At 41.0% G+C, this 24,079-nt stretch overlaps 1 protein-coding gene across 1 annotated transcript in view; it reads right to left on the reverse strand.

The window, feature by feature from the left end:
* Positions 1-24,079, reverse strand: part of GADL1 (glutamate decarboxylase like 1) — a 476,825-nt gene that overhangs the window by 406,876 nt on the left and 45,870 nt on the right. Inside the window, exons 2-3 of the mRNA XM_040433316.1 lie at positions 8,979-9,151; positions 1,918-2,044 (exon numbers count right to left, since the gene is read on the reverse strand). Coding sequence (XP_040289250.1) covers positions 1,918-2,044; positions 8,979-9,151 — 300 coding nt within the window. The remainder of the gene's footprint in view (positions 1-1,917; positions 2,045-8,978; positions 9,152-24,079) is intronic.

Consider the following 24,079-nt stretch of genomic DNA (forward strand, 5'->3'; position numbering starts at 1 on the left):
ACTGCGCTGTCAATTATGGAACACATACTAATGGGGATTACACAATGAAAGCGAAAAATACAATATAATGCAGTAATAAGAGATTGATTTACTGCAGTCACCCACTGAAGTCCCTGAATCTGAAGTTACTTAATAAATGCATTAACTAAAACTACACATTATACTGGCACAATAGAAATGCGTTTGAATGAAACTGAATGAAATGACGGATCATTAACAGTAGATGAATGGAAAATGTTTTTTCGGTAACTAACAGAGGCAGAATTAAATGTACCCTACTATGCATACATTGGTAAAATGCAATGCACTGCTTAATTATTCATAGTTACAAAATTGCAGTTTGTTTGGAGTATTAAAAAAGGCACAATTATACTGTACGTCTGTTTCTATGCACACACTGGTATTATCCCACTGAAATGCACAGAAGTGTTTAAAAGTTTAAGGTTTAAAAAAAAGTGGGGAGGGGGCAAGTGCGCAACATTTGCAGCAAAATGTATGATGCTGGTGCTGAGAAAAAGCCTATTAAACACATATGAACTGTAGAAACTTGAGTTTATTTTTTTTTAAAGGCTGGCTGTTCACGTTCAGAAAAAAATTAGGTTGGTGTAGGATTTAGGTGATCGCAGAATTTGCAGCTCATACTGTGTATGAATTTTTCACTTGCTTTCAGTACAATCTGCCTAATTAAATATAAATCCTATACTGACCCTACAACACTCTAAGATTGCTGGCTTGTTTATTTAACTGTTATTTGCCAGACACAATCAAGGCACATGCTCTAAGAACACTAGCTAAGCCTAGAATGAGCCTTTCTTGTCATGAATAGCGCACGCTCTTAAAGGGGTATTCCCATCTCAGACAGTGGGGGCATATCGCTAGCAGGTGGGACCCACAACCTCCTTGTAAACACAGGCAAAAACAAGGCCGGCAAAGTGGTGGCCAGCAGTCCAGCCACCACCAAGCCCTCCTCTAGGTCGGCGGAGCCGTGTGCTCAACTATTCTCTGAATCCCCATAAAAATGCATTACAGCGCACTGCGTTTGCACAGCTGCCGCTTCCATTCACTTCTATGGGGCCAATGGAAATATTTTAGGAGGCCTCATAGATGCCAGTGATATTCCCCAATTGTCTGAGATAGGAAAAGCCCTTCAAAGTACAGTACAGTAAGTCGATCAGGCTAATGAGCTTAGACCACGCACCCAATGTTCAACTGTACTTTGGATTGCATAACTGTAGTTCCATCACTCAGGTTTAACCATATGACTTGAATTTGGCATGCGATTGACTCACACACTTGTTTTTAAACTACCTGCGCATACCCATCTGCATGATATGATTAATGACCTTAATAGCCCAAAATGCAGAAGTGGCGGTCCATTGTCTTGAACTTTTGCTATTTTGGATTTTTAGCTGTAAATGTTTTAATAGATTCTATGTTTCAACTCATAACCAATTCTGAATTATATCAAGATAGCACCGTGACTGACATTTAAGGAGAAACTGTGGCTGGTATTAGAGGGTGCTCTGGCTGTGATTATTGGGTACTGTAGCTTACTGTATATTATGTGGAGAGGAGGAAAAACTGGCTGTAAGTGTTGTTGATAGAAGGCATATATGTTATAATATAGGACCCCCCACACACACATTGTAGCGGCTTCTTAAAAACAACAGGCAAATTATTAAAAATACCAATACTCAACAGTATTATATACACATGCACATGTACATATGTATTATTCAGCTGAGTAATAACATTTTATGAGATAAATGTCATATATTTTCTTTATAACACTGGTACATTGACAACAGAAAGAACCAAAGAAAATTCATCCCTCACTATATTATTGATTAAAATATATATGCCCCTTCGTGACCAAAAGGACTCATATTCAACACGTTTGACAGTCTGATTTCTTACTTGTTTTGACGCTGTATTTAATAGAATTCTGGCAGAGTTGTAATAGTTTCTGATGAGGTTCTCCAATGTCTTTTATATTTACATCTAGAAGTTTCTTAAGTTGCTCTGGATCTTTCCATTCACAGACCTATGACAGTAATGACAATAAGTGGTGCTATCACATTTAAATGTTTAGACAAATAACCATTGGCTTTACTCAGAACCTTTGACAAGTAAAGTTCTACCCCATTCATTCTTCACACCCCAATGCCATTTACAGTTATTTACACCAGCTGATTTCTATTTAGTAAGAAAAATGTTGCATCAGGTCCATGTGCTGGTACAATGCTCAGTCCACTGGGAAGGGAAAACTGCATTCAGTACATGTGGACAACTTTTGCAATACTAGAGAACCTGCAATATACACAAGAAGGGGTAGACAAAATGACAGTATATAGCTAGAATGCACTGTACACATCATCACCAAACTGGAATGGGAGACGAGTATTAAAAAAGCTAAAGAATAAACATGCTTGGATGTCTCAGATTGTAAATATTAAATGGATTTACCTTTATATATACTTAAAGGGGTTGTGCCAAGTCTTCAGGTTATCCCATATCCACAGATAACTAACTGATCTGTGGGGGTCTGACTCGACGATTCAAAGAACAGGAGGCACACTCCCCTGTCATGATGGAGCTGCAGGCTGACCTATCTCTGCCAGTCCCCTAGAGAAAGCACAGGCTGGACCTAGGGCTGCAGGCCTGGGGGGAGGCCTGGCATGACATAAGCTTGGAGGGAGTGAGCTGTTTGGGATTTATGCAGATAATTGGTAGGGTTGGTGGAGGCGTTGCATTAGGGGAGGGGTATAAGGTTTCAAAAGGGTAGTAAGAGCGGGAAAAGGGGCTATTTTGTAGGGACAGCGGATCTGCAGCAGCCGCCGCCCACCCACCCTTAGGGCTGCATTTTCAGGAGGTGGTCTGGTGTCCGGGAGTGATTGAGTTTTTTAGGTTATGCCAGGGTGGCTATAGGTTATTTTTTTGTTTGGTCAGGCAGGGACTGTTTTCTTGTCATAGCGGCCAGGACGGCGGTGGGTCCTTGGAGTTGGTGGGTATGGTGGATCTGACATGGTGGGGAGGAAGCCAAGTGGGCTCTGGACTCCCCAGGTATTGGAATTTGGGGTGTGATATGGCGGGTATCTGCCCACGTTTGTTGCCCATGGTTACCGTTTTCTGCCTCTGAGCTGGCGTTTATTGGCTAGAGGTAATTTAATTTAATTGAAGGGCAGAGCAGGTACCCATCTGGTTTACGGGGCTCTAAGGACCCTCCCCATATTTTATGTTTTTTTTGGGCGGGCCTTCAGGTGGGAAGTACTTGGGGTTGGTTATGTATGTTATTTATTGTATGTTTGTTATTTAATAAAATGGCTGCTGTGGCCAATAAAATCCACCTACGGAGTTCTGTCTTTATTGGGTTAGGAATGGGGGGACATTGGGGGGAACGACTCAACAGTACGCTTGTCATGGCACATGTTCGGCCTGCCACTTCATCAGGATAGGGGAACAAGACCCCTGTTGGCAGGATTGTGGGGGTCCCATCAGTTAGTAATATTTTATCCTGTGGATAGGGGATAACTTGAAAACTTGGCACAAGCCCTTTAAAGACATTCATCATGAGATTTTATTTTATTATCGGACCTTTGGGAAGGAGGGGGATTCTAAAAGGTAATTATTAGATGGTGTTCACTCTAATTAGAGTGTTCACGAGCTGCCAGGGAACTAGAGATAAGGGCAAAAGAAAAAGTTGACCGAGCAACTCTCTGAAAGATTTCACTGAAAAGCAGAAGAAACAGTCTGTAGATACAGTGAAACCGAAGGGTGTAGAGGACAAATTGTTAAAGTTTTTGTTTTGTTTTTCCTTTGGTTAGAAAGAAGAAAAATCACTTTTAGACAAAAATAGGTAGAATACAGTAATACAAAAAAATGCCCCCAAAGTTGTCCATAGCGCCTTTAATGCTGATTTAATGTCATATTTAATAAAGAAAACTGTTGTATGTTAAAATGTTTCTCTGGGATTTACAAATTGATGACCTATCCTCAGAATAGGTCAATATGAGATAGGTGGCATTTGGTCTCCCGGCACTTCCATCGATCAGCTGTATGAAGAGGCTCTCCATGAGCACTTAGGCCTCTTCATAGGCCATGTGATGTCACTTTCATGGTCACATGGCCTAGGTGAAGCTCAGTCGTATTGCAGTAAATGAAACTGTGCTTGGTAAGATGTGAGAAGTAGTGTAGATCGAGCACCTGAGCACAATGGAAGTCAAAGAGAGAACCTGAGCATTAAACCAAGCATCCCCTGCTCTGAAGAGGGGAGGGTGTCTGGTTCATAGGAAAAGGTCAGAAATTGATGAAAACACCACTGAAATGGTTCGGGAACAGCATGGGGAGGATGACTGGATGCATCATGGACTCCCAATAATACGCATCAAACCGAAGATAAAATCGATTTTAGAAGAAAAATTGTAAGGAAACATTCTTTCCTGTATATAAATTGCAAGTGCTGCCAAAAATTACAAGGAAGAGGTAGTCCGATACAACCTGTATATCACATAAAGGAGGGCCTCATTCACATTGTGGTACAATTGTTCAGGTAGTGGGACTCCTACACTCATAAAGCCTATGCACTAAGTGAAAGGGCTGCCAAAAATTACAAGGAACCGCCACTCCAATACACCCTTTATTACACATAAAGGAGGGCATCATACACACCCTTGAAATATTATGATTGATGGCCTGTTGGTGACTCTCAAAAACATTAGGAGCAAAGGCCTGCTGGTGACCCTCTAAAACATTAGGGGTGAGGGTCTGCTGCTGATCTGACCATCTAAAACATTAGGGGTGAGGGTCTGCTGCTGATTTGACCTTCTAAAACATTAGGGGTGAGGGTCTGCTCCTCAGTTGACCATCCAAAACATTGGGGGCGAGGGCCTGCTGTTGATCTAACCTTCTAAAACATTAGGGGTGAGGGTCTGCTGCTGATCTGACCATCTAAAACATTAGGGGTGAGGGTCTGCTGCTGATTTGACCTTCTAAAATATTAGGGGTGAGGGTATGCTCCTCAGTTGACCATCTAAAACATTGGGGACGAGGGCATGCTGCTGATCTGACCATCTAAAAAATTAGGGGTGAGGGTCTGCTGCTGATCTGACCTTCTAAAACATTAGGGGTGAGGGTATGCTGCTGATCAGACCTTTTAAAACATTTGGGGGGAGGGTATGCTGCTCATCTGACCTTCTAAAACATTATGGGTGAGGGTGTGCTGCTGAGCTGAACATCTAAAACATTAGGGGCGAGAGCCTAAGGCAGATCTGACCATCTAAAAAAATTAGGGGTGAGGGTCTGCTGCTGAGCTGACGATCTAACACATTATGGGCAAGGGCCTGCTGGTAAATCTCTAAAACATTAGTGGTGAGGGTCTGCTGCTGAGATGACCCTCGAAAACATTAGGAGTGAGGGCAGCCTAATAAGCATGTTGATATGATGGAGGAGAAGGAGGATGAGAAATGGAAGATTGAACCAGATAACCTTTTTTGTGGTGGAAGGGGTGAATGGGAATACAGTGTATTCAATATACCATTAAAGCCACATTTAAAGTGCCTTTATGTTCAGCTGCTTTTCTCTGGTAGAGTAGAGAAGTCAGGGGTAGAGTTGAGCGAACACCTGGATGTACGGGTTCGAGAAGTTCGGCCGAACTTCCCGGAAATGTTCGGGTTCGGGATCCGAACCCGATCCGAACTTCGTCCCGAACCCCATTGAAGTCAATGGGGACCCGAACTTTTGGGCACTAAAAAGGCTGTAAAACAGCCCAGGAAAGAGCTAGAGGGCTGCAAAAGGCAGCAACATGTAGGTAAATCCCCTGCAAACAAATGTGGATAGGGAAATTAATAAAAATAAAAATTAAAAAGGTAAAAATGAACCAATATCAATTGGACAGAGGTCCCATAGCAGAGAATCTGGCTTCACGTCAGCAGAGAATCAGTCTCTTCATGCCATAGCAAAGAATCTGGCTTCATGTCAGCAGAGAATCAGTCTCTTCATGTCATAGCAGAGAATCTGGCTTCATGTCAGCGCAGAATCAGTCTTCATGTCATAGCAGAGAATCAGGCTTCTCAGGGGCAATCCAGGCATTGTTCATTTTGATAAGAGTCAACCTGTCAGCATTTTCAGTTGACAGTCGAATGCGCTCATCAGTTATTCTGCCCCCAGCAGCACTAAACACCTGCTCTGACAAAACGCTGGTGGCAGGGCAGGCCAAAACCTCCAAGCCAACATGGCTACGGCATTACAGTGAGTGCCAGTACCCCCACACACATTTATTGGCTGCGTAGCAGGCAACAAACGTGCGGGGAGGAGACTCGAGCATCGCGTTCGAGCACACGCGATGTCCGGCAGAACACGGCGATGTGCAGAGCATCATGATGCTTGAGTAAAAAAGTGTTTGGCCGAGCATGCCCATCCAACAACAGTGTGAAGGCCACAGCGCTCATGAGAGCACTGGGGCCTCCTCAAACAGCTGATAGGCAGGGGTGCTGGGAGTTGGACCCCTGTCGATCTCATATTGATAACATATCCTAAGAATATTAACAAATCTGTTCTTGTGTTACTTTTATAAATCTGTACATATTATAGATTTATTTCAGGGTGAAGAGCAAATGCCAATAATCAAGCCTAAAGGCAAAGCATCAGAGGATAATATCACAGAACAGCGTACATCATCTAACATCTGACACTTAAACTTACTGTAATTTGTCAATTAATAAACTATAAAAAGCAGAAACTACTATACAAATATTGATGTGGAATTAAAGATGTGCCCCATGATGAAATACTCATTTGGACAATATGTTCTTGCTCCCTGGAAGCTTGTGCCTGATTGGATAAAATTGTCTTCTTTATCATGGATTTAAAAAAAAAAAAAAAAAACATTTAATATGGCTCATTTAGCAAACAGAGTAGCAAATATATATGCAAGTTATCTATCCTTCTGCTGTTTTACACAAAAGCATTAAGCAAGCTAGTAAAGTGTAAAAGCTTGCCTGGAGCAATGAGCATAGCAAGAAAATCACTATGTGCAAATGGAAAGTAATTGATGATGATTGAGCAAGATTGCCAGCTATTAAGTGCCGGAACTTGCTTTGTTGAGTCTATTAGTAGGTGTAAATGAGGTATGGTCAGAATTAATCAACACTTTGTTTTAAAGGGGCTGTAAAATGGCAGCTGTACCACATTTATGAGGCTACGAGAATAAAGAGAGTGAGCCAGATCTTACTTTCAGGGTAATCATCATGTGGGTTGTGGGCTTTATTTCAAAGGCTCACTTGCCAAAGAATAGTATCCTACAAGTATCTTGTTTAGGGCTCATGCACACAAAAGTATTCTGTTTTCGTCTCCAATCCGTTTTTTTTTTTTTCGGACTGTATGCAGAACCATTCACTTCAACGGGGCTGCAAAAAACGGAAATGACTCCGTATACAGTTGTGTGCATGAGCCCTTAGAAGTCACGCCATTCTTTCCAAATTTGTCAACTACTCGATAATACATTTTAGAAAGTAAATCTTGGATCTTCATCACCTCTCCTGACATGTCCGTTTTAGTAAATATTTGTCTGGATCATGCTTTTATGCTCATGACTTTTTTTTATTTGTTGTTACCATTTCAGTGGTCAAAGGTCCGTGTCCCTTCATCTTATGGAACTTTAAGCACTTACTGGAGAGTGTGAGAATGTGCAGAAAAATGTCCCCATCTGGTAACACCCAGTTGTCAATTTTTTTTTTTTATAAATGTCTAGTAAGAATTACACTGGAACAATATGATGCATAGTTCTATGAAAGATTGTACAGAGTTACTATACTGTGGAAAATGCAATTATTTACTAAAACATCCATGTAAGTAGGGCATAGGCTTCATTCACATCTCCATCAAGGAGATCCAGCAGGCTTTTCTATCACTGAGCAATCTGCCGGATCTTGTAGGATCCGGCATGGCCAGATTCTCTACTTCACCTCCGGATCCGCATTGACTGTAATAAGATCCGGCAGTGATCCATCTGCTTTCCAGCATAAATGCTGGGTTTCAGTCTGACAAAAACCATATATGGAGATATGAACGAGGCCCTACAGGTCCTCTTTTACAGCAATTGGACATTCGTATCCCAAATACAGTATGTGAACTTTCTGACCTGTGGTATCTTTGGATCCCAAAGAGTTTGCCACTCTACTTTACTACAGTAGATAGAATTCTACCATCTGCAAAACAGACCCTGTAGTTGCTCTTAACAGCAGATGATTTGAAGCATCAATGGGCAGGGTAAAATGTGAAAGGCATTCTACCTTTTCCTTAAAGAATTCATCATAGGTCCCAGAGATCAGACCCATACTGCTTGTTAAGTAATTGCATATCATAGTAACATGTAATCATTTCCTATTATGGGTATACCTAGTGACTGTCTGGGACCTTAAAGTGGCCCTGGAAAAAAATAAAAATCGCCCCATTTTCAAGGTGTGTCCAACTTGACAGAAGGTGAGTCAGTAGACAGGGCCAGCAAAAGTAGGCAGGGACAACAAAAGTAAGCCAGCAAAACCACAGTGCAGCCCAAAATACCACCCCAGCAGGACCAAATACCACAGTGCAGCACAAAATACTGTCGCCGTCACAATAGTATTCAACTGTATGACCATCCTGAAGACGGTGATACAGTTGAACTCAGAAGGGTTTCCACGGCGTTTGGTAAGGTGCCTAAGTACCTGATGCTCCTACATGAAGAGAGCATCAGTCTATTATGTAATCATCCAGTGGACATGAGGAGGGCTCAGGCAGCCTTCTGGGCATTGGCCCACTGGGAAATTTCCCTGTATGCTCTATGACCAGTACCACCCCACCCTTTCCCCCACCAGGCATACCCCTTTACATTTTTGGCTTCTGGATATAATCACAATTTAGTTTAGTTTTGTCCACAGGGTACATTTTATACTTTTATCAAGAGTTGACATGAATCTCATCAGTTGCTCGCATAATTTTACCTTTTCAGTGACATCGGTTGCCTTATATACAACTTCATTCATCAGTATCCTAAAAACCTCTTCCACAAATTTTTCTCCAGAATCGCTGTCAATTATTGGTCCATTGAGTACAACACTATCCATGAGTACTGCATTTTTCTTCACCCCCTTTGTCTCCTGTGGGCTCGGATCAGCTGAAAAGCAAAATGATCTCAATTAGAATTAAGATTCTTCCAGGGAATTGTATACAATGCTAATAAAATAAAGTAAAATATCTTCTGTAATGTAATGGCATTATCATGCTTTTTATTACTCAGTGGAGGCAGCATCTTGTCTACTGCACACCAGTTCAATGGAAATATATAGCCTTAATCTCTGGAAATCAATGCAGGCAGAAATAAGCAATCATAAGCAGATACAACATCATGAGAGTAGTTATCATAACGGCGATTGTTAGCTCAAGACAGTTTAATACTTGATTTGTGAAGCCAATTTTATAAGATAGAGTCTGTGAGAAAAGGATACAGCAAATAAAATAGAGTTTCATATCTGCAGTTTGTCTAGCCATTTAGTAGATTTTAACCATATCTTGTCATATCAACCCATATTTTGAATGTCGAGTACTGCAAACTGGAATAAGTAGAAATGAGGCTTTACAACATGGATGGATATGGATGAACGTGGAAGGACGACATGGCTCGATCATTCCAAAGCAGTAAAGGCAAATTTTAGGATCTGTGTGGACATGGGTATGGATATAGGCACACACTATACACACCTAGGGCTCATGCATACAGTCATATCCATTTGGCAGAACCACAAATTGCGGATCCGCAAAATACAGATCCTGTCCGTGTGGATGCTGCCACTTCAATAGAAATGTCCTATAGTTGTCCGCAAAATGGACAAGACTAGGACATGGTCTATCTTCTTTGTCGGGCCGCGGAACAGACATGCGGAAAGCACATGGTGTGCCGTTCTCATCTTTTGCGGCCCTGTTGAAATGAATGTGTCCGCATTTGATACACACAAAAAAATAAAAAATTATCGTATTTTGACCAAACATACAGTCATGTGCATGAGCCCTTAGGGGGACATTTATCAAACCTGGTTTGCCAGTTTTGTTGGGTAACACTGCAATTGATGTTGCACGAAACATATTGCACAAAATTTGTCAACTTTTGATGAGCTACGCCTTCCCACTTCACTTTCAGAAAAGGAGTGAGAAGTTGGACAGCTTTTACCAGCAGATGACATTTAAGGTACAGTTAAGAAGTGTCTTTTTGAAATGTCGAAAAAAGGTTGCAGCTGGTCGCAACTGCTCATCAGGTAACCCCCAGGCATACTTTCACTAAAAGAAGCACAAAAGCATTACTCTTGCATCTCATTTATAAAAACCATGCACCATGTTCATAAATTTTGCGCAAGTTAGCATAGCAACTCCAAACTTAAAACTAACTTCCAATGAACCTAGGATGATACATTTCCCCCTTAGAGTTTAAACAATAATTCAAAGGTGTTTTCCACGTTCTGGATATGAATCAATATAGGTTTGGTTGGGGTTCAACTCTGCAGCATCTTTATTGTTTACATGGGGCAATTCTGATAAAAAATGTGTGCAAAGAGCTTCACATTTTTATGTGTCTCGGAGCAGGGTGTTGCTACACGTATTGTTTGCTTTTGAATTTCATCCATGGCAATGTGCACCTGCACTTTCTTACATATTGTTTGGAGGTGCTGGTTTAATTTTGTTTTATTTCTTGCATTGTACATATGGGGGACAGGCTGCCCCCAAGCCTCTCCCCAAGCCTCTGCCCAAGGCTTTAAAATAGAGTATATTATAGCTGGATCTTACTGCCCTGAATGTTGCAGATTATATGCCCAGGAGAGGCAGTTCTGTGTTATGTTATGTTAATTTTTCTAATGTATTTTATTAATGTATTTTGTATTTTCCCCTAAAGCACAGATTTCCTGTGTGCATTAAATTCACTATTCTCCGCACTTCTCAGCGGTGTATGGAGTACGGAGACTACACTTTATTAATGGGGCCGCAGTGCATGGAGTAGAGTCAGGAGCACAAATTGCTGTTCCTACATGTGCCCCCCAGTCTTTAGCTTAGCGAAGTAGGTGCAGACAGGAACCCACTCTGCTCAGCTAATCCTGGCATAGCAGCATGCCAGGATTTAGTAAACCTTAGGGGACACAGGCAGGGGAATCTATGTGTGCTCCTGCCCGTACTACGTTCTCTGAGGCTCCTTTCATAAAGCGTACAGTCCATACTCCGTACACCACTGAGAAGTCAGCAGTGTGCAGAATAGTGAATTTAATGTGCACAAAGAATCTGTGCTTTAGGGTTAATATCTCTAGTAAATATACAAAATCCATTAATGAAATACATTAGAAAAATTATTAGAGAATTTAAAAAAAAATCATTAAAAGTTTAGTTACTCTTTAAGAGTCCCTTTGCCTTTTTTATATTTTCTCTGTGTGAAAGAAGAAAATAAATTCATAAATTCCTGCCTGCACTGTGTGTAAATGTGTCAGTGTGGTGAAGCTATGAAGCGAAAATGCCTCTCTGACACTTTTTGTGTCATGCATCATTAACCCCTTCATCACCTGTGATTTATTTCTTTATGAGTTTGTATCTAAAAGAGAACAACCTGTTTGAATTCAAGTGTAAAGGCCCGTGGAATGTAAAGAGGTTGTGACAAGACCCGTTTCATTTATTTCCTATTTAACAACATGAGCAGTAGTGTTAAATTGTGCAGTGATATATGGATAGAGCGGAGTGGAGTCATAGTCTGGAACTTCAATTATGTAATGCAGGATTAGGAACGCTGATACATTATCAAAAGGAAATAAGCTAAGCCAGGGATTTAGGATTACCAACAGCAAGGTGAGTTCAGACGTTTAATTCTTTAAACAGCATTACCACGAAGGCCACTATCTAAGGAGTGTTACTGGAAAGGGCATCTCAACAGGAAAACAAAAGCTAGGTTATGTGATTTATAAATGTGTATATATATATATATATATATATATATATATATAAAAATATATATATATTTATTATTTTAATTTATTTATTTTAATGTACTTATATAGTGCTAATATATTCCGCAGCTCTTTACAGACATTAGCATCCAACTGTCCCCAATGGGGCTCACAATCTAAGGTCCCTATCAGTATGTCTGCAATTTACTGTACTGCTACAACATTTTGGGAAGGTTTGGAAAAGAAAAACTGCAAAGTAAGAATGTTTTTAATAGTTTTTATTCAATGAACCAAATGCAAAGTGAATGCAGAAAAGAGAAACCTAAATATTTGGTGTGACCACCCTTTGCCTTCAAAACAGCATAAATTGCAAACATTTTTTGAAGGAACTCTGCAGGAATGTTGCTCCAAACATCTTAGAGAACTAACCACAGATGTTCTAAGGATATAGCCTTGCTCCATGATGTTGAAATCAGGGCTCTGTGGGGGCTATATCAGCACTTCCATGACTCCTTGTTTATTTTTATACTGAAGATAGTAGAACCTATTTATCAGGTACCTTCCCATAGAGGAAAGTGCCTTAAATACTCCAAAGGTAGCCAGTCGTTGGCTGGAAAAGAAAAGGGTGAGCATGCTAGCCAATTAAGAGGCAGACGGAGTATGCACCCTATAGCCAGAGAAAGACTTGGCCGACAAGAAGCAGGCCACAGCTTGTGTAAAGGCTCAGAGCTACTTCTTCAGCCAGGCCCACTGGGAAGGAGGAAACAGAGTCTGACACAGAACCGCTGGGTTTTCAAGAAACAAAGATGCTTTTTGCAGCCACTCTCTGTGTTGGCTATTTCATGTATTCCAACACTTTTAACCCCTTCAGGACACATTTCTTACCTTAAGGACCAGGCTAAATTTTGGAAATCTGACATATGTCACTTTGTGTATTAACTTTGGAACACTTTTACTTATCAAAGACACTCTGAGTCTGTTTTCTCGTGACACATTGTACTTCATGACAATGCCAAATTTGAGTCGATATAGTTCACCTTTATTTATAAAAAAAATCCAAACAACAAAAATATGTAAAAAATTATCATTTTTAAAATTTCAATTTCTCTGCTCTGAAGACAAATAGTGATACCTTATAAATTAGTTATTACTTCACATTTTCCATATGTCTACTTTATGTTGGCATTAGAGATGAGCGAATTTTTCAAAAATTTTATTTGCCGGTTCGCCCTATTTTTTTTGGACAAATTTGGTTTGATCCCAATAAGTTTGCGGCAAATTACATAACAAAAAAGGCTATTTCCTGGCTGCAGAGAGCCTTTTCTAGTGGTGTAGAACACTGTGCCTTGCAGCAACATGCACAGGGAGTCCGCTTTGGTAGTGAAATAATGCGTCACTCTTAGAATCACTCCACACTTCAATTATTTGGGCAGTCACGGGGCCAAAAGTGACCAAATAACTCAAGTATGAACTGAGCCTTACAGGTTGATGTTGGCGCCAAGAAGAAGCGCACTCATATTACACCATCGTCAGCTGATTCCACAGAGATGTCAACAGAACCTGTTCTATTAAACGCTTATACAAGTAGAGCCCCCATGACATAGTGGAGAGGGTGTCAGCAGTACGTTTGTGCTGACATCACTGATTAATTTTCCCTTCCTCTGATCAGTCAGAACAATAACCCACAAAAAACGGATCCTGTCTGTGGAGCATACTCCTTCACTTCATTTGCTCAATAATCCATCAGTATTGCTAATGCCCCAAAAAAACAGGAGTGGATCTAAAACAGAGATGAAACGTGAATGGAATATTTGCATGTCTTCTGTGTTTTGTACCCACTCCTGCTTTTGGCTACCAAATCATACGCCAATTCTGAATGGACCATACAGGCCTTAAAGCTGCTACATAGACAGAATCTATTGTGTGTCTCATTTTTCAAATAAATGATGATGTCAGCCAGGCAGAAAGCCAAAATAGTGGACCAGTCATGAAGTGGGGAGGGTGGGAACAGCATGAGAAGTCCAAAAAGTGGACCTATGACATAGTGGTGAGGTGGAAGCAGCATGAGAAGACCACAGAGTGGCCCAATGACAGGGTCTGGAGGTGGAAGTAGAATGAGGAGGCCACCGAGAGGCACAATGACAGAGTCTGGAGGTGGCAGCAGTATAAGGAGGCCACCGAGTGGCACAATGACACAGTCTGGGGTTGTCAGCATCAGGAGAAGGCCACAGAGTAGCACAATGACAGAATCTAGAGTTGGCAGCAGTATAAGGAGGCTGCCGAGTGGCACAATGACAGAGTCTGGAGGTGGCAGCAGTATGAGGAGGCCACTGAGTGGCAAAATGACAGAGTCTGGAGGTGGCAGCATCAGGAGAAGGCCATCGAGTTCACAATGACAGAGTCTGGAGTTGGCAGCAGTATGAGGAGGCTGCCGAGTTGCACAATGACACAGTCTGGAGTTGGCAGCAGTATGAGGAGGCCACCGAGTGGAACAATGACAGAGTCTGGAGGTTGCGGCAGCAGAAGCATCAGGAAAAGGCTACCGAGTGGCACAATGACACAGTCTGGGGTTGGCAGCATCAGGAGAAGGCCACCGAGTGGCACAATAACACAGTCTGGGGTTGGCAGCATCAGGAGAAGGCCACCGAGTGGCACAATGACACAGTCTGGAGTTGGCAGCATCAGGAGAAGGCCACCAAATGGCACAATGACAGAGTCTGGAGGTGGCAGCAGTATGAGGAGGCCACCGAGTGGCAGAATGACAGAGTTTGGAGGTGGCGGCAGCAGCAGCATCAGGAGATGGCCACCGAGTGGCAAGGTGACATAGTGTGGAGACGGCAGCAGTAGCATCAGGATACCACAGAGTGGCAAGGAGACATAGTGTGGAGATGGCAGCAGCAGGATACCACAGAGTGGCAAGGTGACATAGTGCGGGCATGGCAGCAGCAGCATCAGCATACCACACAGTGTGAAGGTGGCATAGTGTGGAGATGGCAGCAGCAGCATCAGGAAACTACAAAGTGACCCGGTGACAGAGTAGGGCGGTGGGTGGAAATACCAGTAACCGCTGACAAAGGTGGGTGAAAGAAGGAGCACTTGGCATTAGATGTGTGGCATAAGGCAGGTGGCAGCATCAGAGTAGTAGCTGAGGCAGGTAGCCAGAAGAAACCAGTTTCTTTTTTAAAGTTTTGGGTGAGGTGGCATAGATGATCTAAACTTATGCATCAGGCATTGTTGGGTGGAAATCCTGACTGATCCACGCCTGATTCATCTTGACAAAGGTCAGTCTCTCCACATTTTTGGTGGACAGGCGAGTTCTCCTTGGGGTAACTGTGGCCCCCACCGCACTAAACACCCGCTCTGATGCCACACTAATTGCCGGGCAGGACAGCTTTTCCAGGGCAAACTCTGCTAGTTGCTGCCACAAATCCAATTTGGCTGCCCAGTAGTACAGCGGATCTTCAATGTGGGTTGGCAGGGTGCTGCCCAAGTATGCCACCACCTGCTGGTTCAGGTCCTGTTCTATGTCTAGCTGCTGGTAAGTAGTTTATTCACTATGCGAGTGAAGGAAGCTACTCATCAGCGACTGCAGACTCAGGCTGCTGCTGCTGGAGCAGGTACTGCTTCTGCCACCCCACCGCTCCCCAGCAGCCATGGCAGTGGAACGTAGATGCAGAGGGTCAGACCTGCGAGCAACATGGAGGATGGCTCGGGCACAGTGGGTGAAGAACAATCATCTCCTATGCCTAAAGTATGCAAGACTGCAGCCAAAGACAAAAAGGATAAGGTGAGGACTGATAGTAAGCAGCTGTTGGTGGGCAATTCTATCATAAGAGGTGTGAAAATTAAGGAAAATGGTTTTGTGAGATGTCTCCCTGGTGCTACTGCTAGCAGGAATAGACGACATATCCTTTTTATTGTTAGGCAAGCAAAGCAGGAAAGGGAGGTGGATGTTATTGTCCATCTTGGGACAAATGATCTGACTTGCAATGAAGTTTCAAAGGTGAAGGAAGCTTTTCACACACTTGGAAATGATATACGGGAGGTTGCATCAACTGTTTCATTCTCTGCAGTTTTGCCTGTGCATAACCTTCAGCATGACAGGAATATGTGCATTAAGGAATTCAATGTATGGTATGGTGAATGGTGTCTGAACCAAAGGTTTGGCTTTGTGTCTCATGTTAGCTCTCGTTGGAATGGAAAAGAACTGTACAAGAAAGATGGTCTGCATCTTTCTCTTAAGGGAACGAATGTCCTCAGTGAACAGTTCAAAGTATTTGCTAAGGAGAATTTAAACTAGGAAAGGGGGGCAAAAGAGTGATAATCCAGCAGTCCGACTGCCCCCGGGAACAATGCCAGAAGATGCCAGTAGCACATAGGTTAAGAAATTAAAAGCTCAGAGTCTTGTCTACAAATGCTCGCAGTTTAGGGAATAAGATCAATGAACTTGAGTCTATAATGGCATCTGAGAATATAGATTTAGTGGCTGTTACTGAGACATGGTTCAATGGGAGTAATGACTGCGATATAACAATACCAGGGTTCTCTCTATATAGGAAAGACAGAGAAGGCAAGAAAGGGGGAGAGGTGGCCCTGTATGTAAGATAGCATAAAATCTAATTTAATACAAGTTAGCAAGACCAATTTAGAGTCAGTTTGGGTTACCTTGCAGCTTGATAATCATAAGTTAACTCGTGTAGGTGTGATATATAGACCACCTAGCCAAGTCAAAGAATTAGATGATCTACTAGTTGAGGAAATAGCTAAAATGACATTGAAAGGGGAAGTTATCATTATGGGAGACTTTAATCTTCCTGATGTAAACTGGAAAACCAAAATAGCTAGTTCTGCCAGGAGTACAGATATTCTAAATTCCCTACTGGAATTATCTCTACAGCAAGTAGTTGAGGGAAGGAGGCCATTTTAGATTTAGTATTCACAAATGGGAATTTGGTATCTGATATTACTGTAGGGGAAAGCTTGGGATCTAGCGATCACCAGTCAGTGTGGTTTACTATAAGTACAGTGACTGATTCACACCACACAAAAACAAAAGTTTAAGATTTTAGAAAAACTGTCTTTTCTAAAATTAGATTAGTGGTATACGAGACCCTATCAACAGTTTTAATGGAGTCCAGGAGAAATGGGACTACTTAAAAGTGGCACTAGTGAAGGCAACAGATAATTGCATTAGGCTTGTCAGTAAAAGCAAAAATAGGAAGTGACCACTGTGGCCAAAATCATTAAAAACAAATGATAGCATTTAGTAATAATAAAAAAAATAATACGAGGATGACAGGCAAATTTATAAGATTAGGCAGAGAGAGGTCAAACAAGTTAAAAGAGCTACTACAGCACTGGCAGAAGAGAAATTAGCTCAGTCAGTGAAAAACGGCGATAAAACATCCTTCAGATACATAAATGAAAAAAGGAAACTAAAAAATATATATATATCAATCAATCAGATAGTTCGTGGGAGATAGTCAGTGTAGGTTAGATAGTGAAATAGTGTAGCTCAGTGGTCGGCAAAGTGCGGCTCACGAGCCACAAGCGGCTCTTTTGATCCTTGAATGCGGCTCTTTGGTTCGGGCTGGCAGGTGGGCGGCCGCACAGCCATATTGCGCCGCTCAAGCTGCTTGCAAAATGTCCGTCATGCGCCTCCTGCCCCGTCTGTCTGTTCCTTCCACTTTATGAATGAAGCAGGCAGGCGGGGCAGGAGGCGCATGATGGAGGGTGAGATGTCACGCTGCGCACAGCAGCAGAAGGGCGGGCAGCGGCAGACTTTCGGCAGAACACCGGCCATGTGAGGAGTGATGAAGAGGCCGCCACTCAGGAGGAGCGAAATGTCCTGCAGCAGAAAGGTAGGAGCTGCCCCCGGTGTGTGCACAGCGCCAGGCACTGCACCGGCCCCGCCGTAAGTGTCCCTGCCTCCTCCCTTCCCCCCACTAATACATTACTTTACTTACTGGATGGCACTTATGGGGGATATCTGTGAAGGGCACTTATGGGGGATATCTTTGGAGGGCACTTATGGGGGATATCTGTGGAGGGCACTTATGAGGGATATCTGTGGAGGGCACTTATGAGGGATATCTGTGGAGGGCACTTATGAGGGATATCTGTGGAGGGCACTTATGGGGGATATCTGTGGAGGGCACTTATGGGGGATATCTGTGGAGGGCACTTATGGGGGATATCTGTGGAGGGCACTTATGGGGGATATCTGTGGAGGGCACTTATGGGGGATATCTGTGGAGGGAACTTATGGGGGATATCTGTGGAGGGATATCTGTGGAGGGCTCATCCACACGACCGTGTGCCCGCCGTTGCCATATTGCAGGCCGCATACGGCGGGTCAGCAATACACGGGCACTGGCCGTGTGCAGCCCACATCATGGACCCATTCACTTCAATGGGTCCAGGATCCGGGATATGAGTGCTACAGTGTGCTTCCGTGGTGCTTCTGGCTGTGCCTCCGCAGCGCAAAAAAGTAGTGCATGCGCTACCTTTTTGCGGTGCGGAGGCACAGCCAGAAGCACCACGGAAGCATTCTGTAGCACTCATATCCCGGATCCTGGACCCATTGAAGTGAATGGGTCCTTGATGCGGGCTGCACACAGCCAGTGCCCGTGTATTGCTGACCCGCCGTATGTGGCCTGCAATATGGCAACGGCGGGCACACGGTCGTGTGGATGAGCCCTAATAGTCCTCACTGGTACTGTTGACGCAATATTTTAGGTTTTAAAAATGTGGCTCTCGAAAGAAATTTAAATCGTGGTTTTGGCGATATTTGGCTCAGTTGACAAAAAAGTTTGCCCACCACTGGTGTAGCTGATAGGTTCTGCAGTCCATACATACATGCTACATACAATGTGCTATATGTATGTATGTATGTATGCTATATACATACATACATAGTGCTGTGATGTCACAAGTTAACAACAATACTTAGTGTACCAATCACTAATAAGTAGTCAGACCTGTTAAAATGTGAAGGTGCACGTATTGTGCAAAAATATTCGCATCATTAGTGCCGATTTCACAATCCCGAATATATTGGAGCACTCTATCTGCATATACAGGTATTGGAATGTTCTGCCGTGCCAACTATTTTCTCAAGTCTCAGGAAACTTGCAACAGCTTGAAAAATGCAGCTATATTGACCAACGCCTGTATTTCATGCGCATTACGCGAATATTACACTGCCGATTTTTCGCGATTAAGAAAATAATCTCGAATTCGAGAATATATGACGAATATTCTACCAAGTATTCGAAAAATATTGCTAATTTGAATATTGCCCCTGCCGCTCATCACTAAATGGTAGCCATTTTTGTCTGCTTTCTAGAAGGTCAATGCAAGTTTATTCTACTTGGACAGAGAATTACTAGGAAAGAGTTAGAAATCTTTACATAAACATTTCCAGGTTGTAAATTGTGGGGGATTCCGACAGGTACCATAAAAGACACTTCATGCCTTTACAAAAGACAATGAACAAACGACTGAATGTTCTAAAGATTTTTTTTTTATCAATGAATAGAAAAGGGGCTTATTATTGTATTATGATATTATATGCAACATTTATATGCTTATTTCATTGAAACGTATTGGTATGTATTATTAACATGGGGGTCTTCATTTTCAAAGTATGTGGAGAAATAAGATTGAGTGTTTTGGTAGATTATCTTAAAAGTTGTCAATCTACAGGGAGTGCAGAATTATTAGGCAAGTTGTATTTTTGAGGATTAATTTTATTATTGAACAACAACCATGTTCTCAATGAACCCAAAAAACTCATTAATATCAAAGCTGAATATTTTTGGAAGTAGTTTTTAGTTTGTTTTTAGTTTTAGCTATTTTAGGGGGATATCTGTGTGTGCAGGTGACTATTACTGTGCATAATTATTAGGCAACTTAACAAAAAACAAATATATACCCATTTCAATTATTTATTTTTACCAGTGAAACCAATATAACATCTCAACATTCACAAATATACATTTCTGACATTCAAAAACAAAACAAAAACAAATCAGTGACCAATATAGCCACCTTTCTTTGCAAGGACTCTCAAAAGCCTGCCATCCATGGATTCTGTCAGTGTTTTGATCTGTTCACCATCAACATTGCGTGCAGCAGCAACCACAGCCTCCCAGACACTGTTCAGAGAGGTGTACTGTTTTCTCTCCTTGTAAATCTCACATTTGATGATGGACCACAGGTTCTCAATGGGGTTCAGATCAGGTGAACAAGGAGGCCATGTCATTAGATTTTCTTCTTTTATACCCTTTCTTGCCAGCCACGCTGTGGAGTACTTGGACGCGTGTAAATATAATTACACAAACTTTTATATATAACACTGGTGTCCCCTTGTGGTGGTGGTGAGTAAGAGATAAGTGGCAAATTGATGCACTATGATCTAATTAGTCACATGGAATAACAGTCCAAACCCACCTTACAAGGGGGGGATAAAAGATAGAAAGAGACAGCAAGGGGAATCGATCAATGCAGGGAGAATCCATCAAAGACAAGGCAGAAAGAGAATCTGACCATCCCTCATTTCTGAACCGTGACCGCTGACTTCTTTCAGACAACTAAATTCTAATTTGCTGGTATCGTATAAAATTATATCTTTATATTATTGTAGGATCTAGATTGATTTGAGATAATTTTAACTGCAGTACAAATTTTACATGTCAATCTTGTGAGATAAAGAGATACATTTGATATATACATTTGTATAATCTCCAGAAAACTGATTTTAGTTTCTAGTCAATGGTCTGGTCGGATATATATATATATATATATATATATATATACTGCCTGAAAGTGGTGGAAGATTAACTTTACTTTGTATATAATATTGGCTTCTAGCCAAACTTGTGCATGAGGAGACAATTCTGGCATGTGCTGTTAAACTTTTGAGTTATGAACATCTGTTGGCTGGGAGAAGTCACATGTCAATTCTGAGTTTTTGGTTTCCTTTTTCTGTGTGTTATTGATAAGATACCCATTTTATAAAAAAAATATATATATTGGGCATATATATACATATATATATATATATATATATATATAAATATATATATATATATTACACGTTACCTATTTTTCCAAATGATTGAACCTAATTGATCATTATCTTTTGTTTATCACCAATTTTATACTTTATTATTTTGCACTAAGATTGTTTATAAATAAATATATATATATATATATATATATATTGTATACAATTGTTTCCCTCTTGTCTTCAAATCAGCTCAGATAATGAATTCTTGTTGAATTTTGATTTGTGGAAACAAGTTTGAATCTCCTCCATTACAGATCCTGGCTTGTTTTCAGATATAGAAAACTGTTTATCAGAGCAGTATAAACATTCTGACAGAGAGAGCCCCCTGCCTCTGTGATCCTCTTATATACCGTCAGCGTTAATTGCGGCATATAAGGGGTTAATCCACCGGCGTCTGCATTTTGAGTGATTCTGGTGAATACAGCAGGGGCCCAGTTGCTAGTCACAGCTGGGCCCCTGCATTGATCGTGCGTGCAGAGCCCCTGTGCCCGCCCAATCATCATGATGTATAAGTACCTCAAAGGTTGGCAAGTCACTTGCCGCCATGACGTACTAGTACCTCAAGGGTCGTTAAGGGGTTTAAAACCACAATAAAAAACATTAAAATGTATATACAGAGAGAAACATTCATGTTGGGGCCCATGATAAGATCCCCAACACTGGTATGAAATTGTATCAGATTGTTCCAAGGACTATATTTAAACAGTACTTTGCAAGCAAATAGTGAAAAAAAAAAAAAAAACTGTGCCTGCATACAAAAAGTGTATAAAATGCAATAAATAATGTTAATACAGTGATAATGTAGCATCAAATATATAAACAGTAATACCAAGTCAAAGAAATATGATGAAATAAGCATGAAATAGTCATATTCCTGTATCGATTCCCATGCACATTGCCAGCCTGTCTCACTAACTCAAGGTGACCCAAAGGTGGGCCACCTTCTGTTAACTCAAAATGTACTGTTTCAAAATGTAACCATGCGCTTATACTGTTATATAATAAGTGATCTCAACATTTGTATTATGTATCTATTGATGTATTTGTTTTCTATATTACCGGACTATATATAGTACTTAGATGTGTTTTGTACTATAGATTGCAATTCGATACATTGCAATATGTTTGAATGCATTAAAATGTAATCCTGATCAAAAGCTGAACAAACTCTGTATGTTCCCATAGTTCATTTTATTTATTTTTTTGGAGTCAAGTGAATGAATTGAAAATATTAACAACATGAATGTTTTTCCATAAAAAAGAAATAAAAAATAGTCTATGCAGAAGTTTCCCATAATCTTCCCCGGCCCAACTTGATCAGAAAATTTAACAAGATGGCATTTTTGCATTCTGCAAAGTGCTAGGGACATTCACAGGTAATCGTGTTCTTCCCTGGGCTGATATTATTTTTTTATCAGAGAAGAAGACCGCACAGAAATATTTTGCTTGTCTCGAGAAGACAGAAATATGCTAGACAACAGGTGTGCTGAATGCCTTATTTTAATTGTATTTCAATCCATGCATTATATCTTACAACCATACCAAAAGTAATACCAATTTCCTCAGCTCTCAGAATCGATAAATTATCCTGACATGCTAGTATCTTCTAGGAAAGCAAAGAATAAAAAATAAAAAGCACCCCAGTTTAATAGAATGCAAAATGAAACAAAATTTTATCCATTGATTTTAAGGAAGTTCATGGGGTTAAATTATAAATAGTTCTTATTGTTTATTTAAAGGAGTCCACCTGCTCCCTTTGTGCCACATGACTAGTTAATCTACTGCAAGTGTAGCAAGTCACCTATGATTGGCTGCAGCAATGATGTGCCATCCCATTTATGGATGCTGTTTTCAATCCTACAGGGAGAAAAAAAGCCATACCCGTAGCAATAGACACCAAGTAGGGCTTGCACTGCAAGTAGGCAGATGAAGCGGGCTGCGATCCAGTTAGGGCTCACAGTCTGTGTGTTCCTGCCTACTGTGCTGATACCTACAGTGCAAAGATGTCAGCTAGTTCTTACAGTTAGCAAACATTTCGGCACTGTTGAAAGTATCTACCTGTGTACAAGAATTTACTTGTAGCTAGGACTATAAAGGGAAGCAATGAAAATATCATATATAGCCACCAGATATATTGTATGTGAATCAGACTACATAGCCATATGTATGTTAACAACATATCCAACCTGCGAAAAACAAACAAAAGCATCACTTTATCCCCTTAAGGACACTGCCATTTTTCACCTTAAGGACCAGGCCATTTTTAGCAAATCTGACGTATGTCACTTTTTGTGGTAATAACTTTAAAACGCTTTTACTTATTCTGATATTGTTTTATCGTCACATATTGTACTTCATGACAATGGTAAAATTGAGTAAAAAAAAATCATTTTTATTTATAAAAAAATACCAAATGTACCCAAAACTTGGAAAAATTAGCAAATTTCTATTTCTCTACTTTTATAATAGATACCTCCAAAAATAGTTATTACTTTACACTTCCCATATATCTACTTCATGTGTGGATCATTTTGTGAATGCCATTTTATTTTTTTGGGACGTTAGAAGGCTTAGAAGTTTAGACGCAAATCAAAACCCACTTTTTCAGGACCAGTTCAGGTCTGAAGTCACTTTATGAGGCTTACATAAGAGAAACCACCTAAAAATGACCCCATTTTAGAAACTACACCCCTCAAGGAATTCAAAACTGATTTTACAAAGTTTGTTAACCCTTTAGGTGTTCCACAAGAATTAATGGAAAATGGAGATGAAATTTCAGTTTTTTTGGCAGATTTTCCATTTTAATAAATTTTACCATTAACATAGCAAAGGTTAACCAGCCAAACAAAACTCAATATATACGGTAGGGCACAGAAAGAAAAGGAACACCATATGGTTTTTGAAGGGCAGATTTCACTGGGATAATTTTAAACTGCCATTCCATGTCATTTGGAAGACCCTCTGATGCACCCCTAAAGTAGAAGCTGCTAAAAAGTTACCCCATTTTGAAAACTACGGGATAAGGTGGCAGTTTTGTTGGTACTATTTTAGGGTA

Source organism: Bufo bufo, chromosome 5, assembly GCF_905171765.1.
Source record: "Bufo bufo chromosome 5, aBufBuf1.1, whole genome shotgun sequence".
Classification (NCBI taxonomy): Eukaryota; Metazoa; Chordata; class Amphibia; order Anura; family Bufonidae; genus Bufo; species Bufo bufo.